This window comes from Dunckerocampus dactyliophorus, chromosome 2 (assembly GCF_027744805.1).
Source record: "Dunckerocampus dactyliophorus isolate RoL2022-P2 chromosome 2, RoL_Ddac_1.1, whole genome shotgun sequence".
Classification (NCBI taxonomy): Eukaryota; Metazoa; Chordata; class Actinopteri; order Syngnathiformes; family Syngnathidae; genus Dunckerocampus; species Dunckerocampus dactyliophorus.
This window is the reverse complement of record NC_072820.1, coordinates 39356158-39365128: the sequence shown is the minus strand read 5'-3', so window position 1 is coordinate 39365128 and position 8971 is coordinate 39356158. Positions and strand designations below refer to the sequence as shown.

The 8971-nt window shown below is 43.5% G+C and overlaps 3 protein-coding genes across 4 annotated transcripts; 1 reads left to right on the top strand and 2 right to left on the bottom strand.

The window, feature by feature from the left end:
* Positions 1-207: 207 nt before the first annotated feature.
* On the bottom strand, positions 208-1749 carry LOC129167853 (solute carrier family 2, facilitated glucose transporter member 11-like). The gene has a single exon (XM_054752465.1). The coding sequence runs from the start codon at positions 1747-1749 to the stop codon at positions 208-210; it is 1542 nt and encodes a 513-aa protein (XP_054608440.1).
* Positions 1750-3195: 1446 nt separating this feature from the next.
* LOC129177387 (solute carrier family 2, facilitated glucose transporter member 11-like) lies at positions 3196-5855 on the bottom strand. The gene has a single exon (XM_054768470.1). It carries the CDS (start codon positions 5591-5593, stop codon positions 4019-4021), a length of 1575 nt encoding a protein of 524 aa, XP_054624445.1. The 5' UTR covers positions 5594-5855; the 3' UTR covers positions 3196-4018.
* Positions 5856-6105: 250 nt separating this feature from the next.
* On the top strand, positions 6106-8648 carry LOC129177389 (RNA-binding protein with serine-rich domain 1-B-like). Of its 2 annotated transcripts, none has more exons than XM_054768477.1 (7): positions 6106-6173; positions 6479-6625; positions 6690-6854; positions 6948-7068; positions 7358-7511; positions 7591-7732; positions 7810-8648. In XM_054768477.1, coding segments are annotated over exons 1-7 (834 nt in total). In that variant the 5' UTR covers positions 6106-6171; the 3' UTR covers positions 7913-8648. The 2 variants fall into 2 exon arrangements, with proteins under 2 accessions (XP_054624452.1, XP_054624453.1); XM_054768478.1 differs by having other exon boundaries at positions 6948-7050; positions 7810-8644.
* Positions 8649-8971: the final 323 nt, after the last annotated feature.

Genomic DNA, 8971 nt, shown 5'->3' with positions numbered 1-8971 from the left:
TTGTATGAAAAAAATGCAAAAGTGGCCATTTTCAAGAGTAAATCATTCATCCATCCATCCATTTTCTATGCCGCTTATCCTCAGAATAAATCTTAGCCTTACATGATGCACAATATATGAAACAAACTGAAGGTGACTTTTATTCATTTCTTTTCCATAGTGGTCACACAGATTTTCTGTAATAATTTGAATTGGTGTAGTCTCCATTCACAAAGATGAGGATCTTCTGGTAAGGTAGAGGAGGAGCCGACTTAATCCTTCATGAGGCCTCTCCTTCCTTTGTCCATTTTTTTTGTCAAACTCTGCTGTAATCTCTGCCAGGGTCTTGCCCTTCGTCTCTGGAAACGTGAACCCCAAAAACACAGCTGACACCAAACACACAGCTAAGAACGGCAGCAGGCAAACTGTCCCCAGATTGGTGACGATAAAAGGGAACAACATTCCCACTAGGAGCTGATTGAGCCACAGTAGAGATCCGGCGACCGTGTATGCTGCAGGTCGGGCTGACTGGTCAAAGAGTTCTGCTGGTAGGATACCTGTCACACCTGCAGGGCCTAAACCAAAACTAAGGATGTAGGAGAACACGCATACCATGCTGATGTACGACATCCCTTCTACTCCTTGTCTTTGCAGTGTGAGGGCTACTGTGAAGACAACAGCCCAGCATGACATCAGAGTGTAGCCTCCTATGAGAAGACCCTTCCGGCCCACGCGTTCAATCAGGAGGTTGCTCAGTATAGTAGCAGTAAGTTCAGATGCTCCTGTTCCAATGGTTGCATACTGGATTTTATCTGTAGGGATGCCTGCCTCAGCGAAGATGTAAGAAGCATAGAAGTAGATGGAGTCAATGCCACAAAGCATCATGGAACTACTGGCCACCATGACCGTTCTGAGTTGGGATCGCAGGTCACGATCCTTTAAAAGGGACCAAGGTGTCTTAGCAGAAGGTGCAGGACCAGCATTTGATTGCCTCTTCTGTTCTTCAAGCATTTCCTGTATTTCCACAGCTGGAGCCACACCACCACGGAGTCTTTCAAGAGCCTGGACGCATGCTACTCTGTCTCCACGGTCAATGAGCAGATATTTGGGGCTTTCGGGGAACCAGGGTAGTGTAAGCATCTGGATCATGCCGGCAAGCATGTTGCTGGCTAGTAAGTAAGGCCAGAGAGGCTCTGCGCCCAACACATCAGTCAGTCCCACAACTTGACCAATGAAAATCCCAAAAGCGGTGAAAACAGCAGAGGAAAAAGCCACAGCTCCTCTGAGATTTTTGGGGGCGCTTTCTCCAAAGTACATAGGCTGGACATTCATACTCACACCTGAATTAATCCCCATGAGGAACCTAGCCAAGATGATCATCTCAAATGATCTTGCAACCCTGCACAGAAGAAAAAACAAACCTCCTACAAATAAAAATGAGTTGTTCAAAAGCAGAGACTTCTTCCTCCCAAAATGGACAGCCATGGGGCCGGCCAGCAGGGCCCCAAGCAAACCTCCCAGCGAGAAAGCCGATACAATAAGAGTCCACACCAGAGTCACATGGGGAGTTTCCAAGCCTGTACCCCAGCGTGCTGTGTAGGTATCATTGATGAAAGTCTGGATGTAGCCTGTGGGGGAGTTAATGACTGAAATATTGTATCCATACTGGAAGGTGCCTCCAATGGCAGCAGAGCACACCGTCAGAGCAAGTGTTCTGTCACTTGATGGTTTGCTGGTTTCATGTGGTTGAGGATTTTCTGTTGGCTTCATGGGAGGCATGATGGAGATTGTTCTTTCTTTTCCTCTTCTAGTCCAACATGAGGAGCAAAGTGTCTTTCCTTAGACTTCTGTGTTATGCTGCAGGGACACATTTGTATTCACTTCAATATTAAATTTTGTCAATTATAACACTCCAATGTCATGCCATGGGCAGTTAATCTGCAGTCGCCACAGCACCTACTTTAAAATGTAACTTTTAGGTTAATGTTTGATGAGATATGAACTGAACGTGTATTCAGTTCAAGACACTTCTATTTGCCCTCCAAGGCATTTTGTATGGCAAAAATAATTGTGCATGCAATATTAGTTTGCCTTAGTGTCTGTCAAGCCAAGAGATGACAATGGGTTTTTGAATGTGATTATATGACGGCCATCTGAGGTGTTTGATATTCAACTGAGTTTGGGAAGCATGCACAAGATGGACCATGCCATATTTGTCAGTGTGTCTCATCCATGTGTTTCAAGGACACCCTCTGGGCTGTGACCACCCAACAAAAAGACATTTACTTTTGTGCAGGATTAGGGCCTGGATATGTGACCTTAATTTAATAAAATTAATGTAAATACATTTTTCCTGCTTTGCCAATGGTGCTGTTTATTAAGAATTGTGCTCCTACCGACTCTCCCTGTCCTTTCTCTGTTGAGTGGGGACAATGAAGACCTTTGCTCCAAGTTGCCAACGATGCATGAACACTAATATTTGCGGTATAAGTTTTTGTATTGGTCGCACGGTGGTCTTGTGGTTAGCATGTTGGCCAACACAGTAACAGTCTGGAGATCGGGAAGATCGGGGTTCGATTCTCCCTTTCTGTGTGGAGTTTGCATGTTCTCCCCGTGTGTGCGTGGGTTCTCTCCGGGTACTCCGGTTTCCTCCCACATTCCAAAAACATGCATGTTAGGTTAATTGGAGACTCTAAATTGTCCATAGGTATGAATGTGAGTGTGATATGTGCCCTGCCATTGGCTGGCGACCAGTTCTGGGTGTACCTCGCCTGTCGCCTGAAGTCAGCTGGGATTGGCTCCAGCAAGCCCCCGCGACCCTAATGAGGAGAAGCGGTAGAGAAAATGGATGGATGGAAGTTGTTGTATTCTCAAAGTTAACTATACCATTGGTCCAAATGAAGACTGCCAAGCAACAAGTGGCTGCACGTGCCTTGACAAACACAAAATAATCCAAGCTACGTTGTTGATTTGTATTGCTACATGTACTGACCACAGGCAAAATTATATTTTGTCAAATTTTGTAATTCAGACTGTAATAGACTGTGATTGCTGTGCAGTTTAGCCATCTTAAAAGGTAGTAAGTAAAAAGGTGGGGGAGCAATGTTAAACATGGTCAGAAAAGTCATCAAAAATGGAGAAAGAAATCAGTTTTACATGTGCATGATACAAATGTTTTATTACTTTGTCAAGCAGTAAAAATAAATATAGCCTCAGCATCCTGGGGGAAAAAAAATCACTATTTAATAAGGATTGGCATACAACACAGTCGTTTGAGAGATGTGTCGTGCATGTACAACAAAATTACAAGAATGTGAAATACAAAGTTGTTCTGCATGTTGAATGATAAAAGTCCTTGAGTCATTTGTCCCTTTTCATAAATGGCACAAAGGAATATCCAAAGTGCAGCATAGGCCTCACAAGACAGCAGCTTTTGAATTCTATTGTGGAACTTGAGTTTGATTAACCAGCAAAAAGTCAATGCAACAGGGACATCTAGTGGCTATTTTTCTAAATTGCATCTACAAAATGTATTTCTTTGAACAGAAATCCAGCATTTTTGGTATCAAGGTGGTGCTAGAAGATACATGTACTATCTGCACATGGTCTGACTAATATAATTCAAATACACAAAAATGATTCATAAATAACATAGGGGATAAAAAGAAGCACAAAAAGGTGAAAGTGGACACTTTAAACTTCATGGGAAGGTGCTGAATATACAGTACTCTGCTTACACAGCAGTAAAACAGTACTCTTCAAATGATACATTTGGTAAGCAATCATTCAAAACATGCAATATGGGCTTCTTTTATATTCCAAGTAAATGCAATGCATCAGTCAGATGAGACAACAGTATTTCTACTTTTATATAGTAATACATTAAAAATAGGAGGTCTTCACCAAACATTCCTGATTAGGTCACAAAGCTAAAGACGTGTTTGGTTGACATGCAGCAAGCACTTATATGCATAGACTTTAAATACTAAAGCACTGGTCTTAAATATCCCTGATGCAGGCAGAACAACCAACCCTGATTTCAGGGACTGTTCTCATGGTTCATATCTTCTGCTGAGGTAGAAAACGAGCCAATCTCATCCATCTTGTTGTGATCCTTCATGGACCTCTTCTCCTCCTTTCCATTCCTTCGATGAAACTCTGCCGTAATCTCCGCCAGGCTCTTGCCTTTCGTCTCTGGGAACGTGATCCCAAAAAACACAGCTGACGCCAAACACACAGCCAAGAACGGCAGGAAGCAAAGGCTCCCAAAACTGCTGATGATGAAGGGAAACAACATTCCCAGCAGGAACAGACTGAGCCACATTAGTGATCCGGCGACCATGTATGCTGCCGGTCGGGCCGATTGGTCAAAGATCTCTGCTGGTAGGATACCTGTCACACCTGCAGGGCCCAAACCAAAACTAAGGATATAGGCGAACACACATACCATGCTGAGGTACGACATCCCTTCTACTTCTTGTCTTTGCAGTGTGAGGGCTACTGTGATGACGACAGCCCAGCATGACATCAGAGTGTAGCCTCCTATGAGAAGACCCTTCCGGCCCACTCGTTCAATCAGGAGGTTGCTCAGTATAGAAGCAGTCAGTTCAGATGCTCCTGTTCCAATGGTTGCATACTGGATTTTATCTGTAGGGATGCCTGCCTCAGCGAAGATGTAAGAAGCATAGAAGTAGATGGAGTCATTGCCACAAAGCATCATGGAACTACTGGCCACCATGACTGTTCTGAGTTGGGATCGCAGGTCACGATCCTTAAAAAGGGACCAAGGTGTCTTAGCAGAAGATGCAGATCCAGCATTTAATTGTCTCTGCCGTTCTTCAAGCATTTCCTGTATTTCCACAGCTGGAGCCACACCACCACGGAGTCTTTCAAGAGCCTGGACGCATGCTACTCTGTCTCCACGGTCAATGAGCAGATATTTGGGGCTTTCGGGAAACCAGGGTAGTGTAAGCATCTGGATCACTCCTGGAAGCATGTTGCTGGCTAGTAAATAAGGCCAGAGATGCTCTGTGCCCAATATCTCAGTAAGTCCCACAACTTGGCCCAAGAAAATCCCAAAAGCAGTGAAAACAGCAGAGGAAAAAGCCACAGCTCCTCTGAGGTGTTTGGGGGCGCTTTCTCCAAAGTACATAGGTTGGACATTCATACTCACACCTGAATTAATCCCCACAAGGAACCTGGCGAAGATGATCATCTCGAATGATCTTGCAATCCTGCACAGAAGAACTAAGGCTGCACCTACAATCAAAAATGAGTTGTTCAAAAGCAGAGACTTCTTCCTCCCAAAGTGAACAGCCATTGGGCCGGCCAGCAGGGCCCCAAGCAAACCTCCCAGCGAGAACGCTGATACGATAACAGTCCACACCAGAGTTACATGGGGAGCTCCCAAGCCTGTGCCGTAGCGTGATGTGTAGGTATCATTGATGAAAGTCTGGATGTACCTGGTTGGAGCGTTTACAATTGAAATATTGTATCCATACTGGAAGGTGCCTCCAATGGCAGCAGAGCACACCGTCAGAGCAAGTGTTCTGTCACTTGATGGTTTGCTGGTTTCTTCTGGTTGAGGATTTCCTGTTGGCTTCATGAGAAGCATGGTTGTCCAACACAGAGAGCTAAACGTCTTTCCTACAATTCATTTGCAACACTATAAGCATCCCTTGTTGTTCTAGGCATGCAGCTGCACACGTACGTCAATGGCTAAAATGAAGCACCCTTGGTCTGTATTATCAGTGAGCATTTTTTAGCCTAATATTACAGCGACTTGCTTTCCTTAACAGCAGCTACAAACACTGAAGTACCTTTGTTCTCTGATAATAAACCTGAAGTGGTTGCCATGCAAATAACCTCGCTTAGCCGGTAAAGTGCGTCTATAATGCTCCGAGGTGGTGTTAATTTCAATATTCCCACAATATTTGCTGTCAGACCAATTGCTGTAAAATAAAACAAATCCCAATAATATTTGTATACACATTCCAATAGTACTGAAGTATTATCTTACATTGTGACGGGTTAGTTATGTATTTATAAAAACATATTTAGAATTAGAAACAGTATGTTTTCCTTGTAGCCTAAATAGAGGGATTGTTTTTAATAAAGCGTTTCGTCATGTATTAGCTACAGTGCGCGCGTCATCATGGTGCGACTGTTATTGTCTCGCGTGTAGGAGGTTAAATGTAAGTAACCGCCGCTATTTCCTTATTTTGTTCTTTGTCGAAGAATGTTTATATTGACAAATGATGTTAGAGTAAGGAGTGAATTTTGCTTTGCACACATGAGTTTTCCTACCATCCTTTGTTAGAGGCTCGTGGTCACCAACGATTCGTCATCTACATACAATGGTTCATGTTGTTATAACTGGCAGTTGGACGCTATTAAATGAAGGATATTTATGCCAGTGTACTTATAACCTGGTCATTTTGTCACTTGCCGGGCCTTTGCTTTTTGCACTTCATATCATAAAGCTTGCAACTTTCTGCAGGGCACCTTCGCCAACCAAAAAGAAAGAGGATGACAAGAGTAAACAACGAGGTAAACAGAAATCTGGGGCCTTGAAAGATGGGGCTGACAAAGATCGGGGCAGAGTACAGATCAAAACACGACGTGGTGCTTCCAGTAGGAGCAGCAGGTACAGACCCTGTTCTGTTTGAATTTATTTCTTTGATATGAAGACTAACTAGTATTTCTCCCAGTTCCAGCTCCAGTAGCAGCTCGGGTTCTAGTTCCGGCTCTTCCAGTGGCACCAGCACTTCTGCCTCCAGCCACTCAGGTTCTTCCAGCTCCCGCTCATCTTCTTCCTCATCGTCCTCGCCAAGCCCCAGCCGTCAGCGACACAACAAGCGACGCTCCCGCTCAAAGTACAGAATCCTCCCCACCCCAACACACGCAGACTTTTTTTTTTCCCAAACATACTAGAAGACACAGTAACAATGAACATTTAATGACTGCAGGTCCAAGTTGGCCAAGAAAGATGATCGGGAACGTCGAAAGAGGAGTCCCGCTCCAAAACCCACCAAGGTCTACCTGGGCCGGCTGACAAGAAATGTCATCAAGGTGATGGCTAAACATCGGGTACATTACTGTGAAAGACCTGAGTAACATGACACAAAAATACAAATAACATTTTGTCCTCCTGGGTACCATCAATAAGTCTGGTTAAACAAATACACACGAGAGCGTTAAGAATGGTCATTGATTCGATTTAATGACATTTACTATGACGCATTACCACAGCATCCACCACCTGCACAGCAAACATGCCATCTGTAATGCTGCAGTGGAGAAATAATTAGGAATTGGAAAACATTTATCTTTAAAAGCTTGACACTGATTTTTTTAAAAGTCTCTTTGCCTCCTATAGGAGCACATCCAGGAGATCTTCTCCACCTATGGCAAGATCAAGATGATTGACATGCCCATGAACCGTGTCCACCCTCACCTGTCCAAAGGCTACGCCTACATTGAGTTTGAGACGCCTGAAGAAGCAGAAAAGGCACTTAAACACATGGATGGAGGTACAGTGCAGTGTGGTGGGACACCCGGAAGGACGAATGGATGTTAAAGAGGCTTGTTTCCTGTGTTGTATCTTTTCAGGACAGATTGATGGCCAGGAGATAACAGTCATTGCTGTCCTGACACCTACGGTGCGCGCCCCCCCTCGCAGGCTGTCCCCTCCCCGCAGGATGCCACCTCCACCCCCGATGTGGAGACGCACTCCGCCTCGGATGAGGAGAAGGTGAACGACAGCGCTGAAGCGATGCTAGACACAACCCTGAAGCTGCATCTCTTACAAATTTGTATCTGATCTCTCAGGTCTCCACGGTCGCCACGACGGCGCTCTCCAGTCAGGCGTAGGTCCAGATCACCTGGCCGCCATCGCCACCGGTCTCGTTCCAGTTCCAACTCCTCCCGTTAGACATCAGTATCACCCAGCTGTGAGTTTGTCTTATTCTGAGACTTGAAACGACATTTTATTGTGTGAATTCTGAGAGACAAACATTCAAACTTAGGGAACGCTGTCTGATTATTGCCATAATACGCTGTGATGTATCAACCAGTGTTAAGGATTATTATATATTTGGGATTTTGACTCTAGTACTGCATCCCTCGGCATTCACTGCAATTTGTAATTATGTCACATGCTGAATCATCGCCCTCGAGCGAATCAATTTCATCTACTATTCCCATCTTTTGCTGCTTAACTTATTGGCTCATTACCATCATGCTGTTTATATTGTTTAATTTTAATTGCATGAAATTAAGTAAATGTTACACAACATAGGAGCTGGCTCTGGACAGGATAATATACAGTATGTGCCATAACAACCCTCTTGCATGTGTTTGCTGATATTATATTGATATTTATTTTACTATATTATTTAAACGGTACTCGTGGGTATTATATTACTGTAAGAGTTTTTTTTAATTATTATTTAAATACATCACAGTTAATTGGATACTGTGCAGCTATGAGTCACTTTGTTCTTTTGATCCTGTCCTATTTGGAAGTGAGTATTGTTTCCCCAGTGGTGGACTACTGTAGTGCAATCTGTTTTAAAGTACTGTTGCGTGTGATTAACAGTCAAGTGTATTTCGGTTTGCGACTTGACAATAAAGGCCATGTCTCGTTTGACTGACCAATCATGCAGCTTTGTCTTCTGTCTTCACATAATACACAGTGTCTCGCTAGAGTACACCCTTCACATTTCAGTACCATTATATTTTCTTATCTGACAGTAGTATAGAAATGAAACTTGGATATACAGTACTCTGCAGCAGGGATGTCCAAACTTTTTCCAGCAAGCGTGTCAACAGATGCAGAAGCCATTTTGATATGCTTTATTTTGTAAAATGGCTTAAAAGAACGTTGTATATGTATTTAAAGACAAAACTTTGTTATAGGTGACAGTGTATTATTATTATTATTAACATTTTTGCATTTTTATTTACCATTGGTTTTTTGTATTTATTTCGT

Coding starts and splice junctions, on each gene's coding strand:
- LOC129167853 (XM_054752465.1), bottom strand. CDS start 1,749: ATGAAGCCAACAGAAAATCCTCAACCACATGAAACCAGCAAACCATCA.
- LOC129177387 (XM_054768470.1), bottom strand. CDS start 5,593: ATGCTTCTCATGAAGCCAACAGGAAATCCTCAACCAGAAGAAACCAGC.
- LOC129177389 (XM_054768477.1), top strand. Junction 6,855..6,947: donor AAGCGACGCTCCCGCTCAAA/GTACAGAATCCT, acceptor TAATGACTGCAG/GTCCAAGTTGGCCAAGAAAG. Junction 7,512..7,590: donor ACTTAAACACATGGATGGAG/GTACAGTGCAGT, acceptor GTATCTTTTCAG/GACAGATTGATGGCCAGGAG.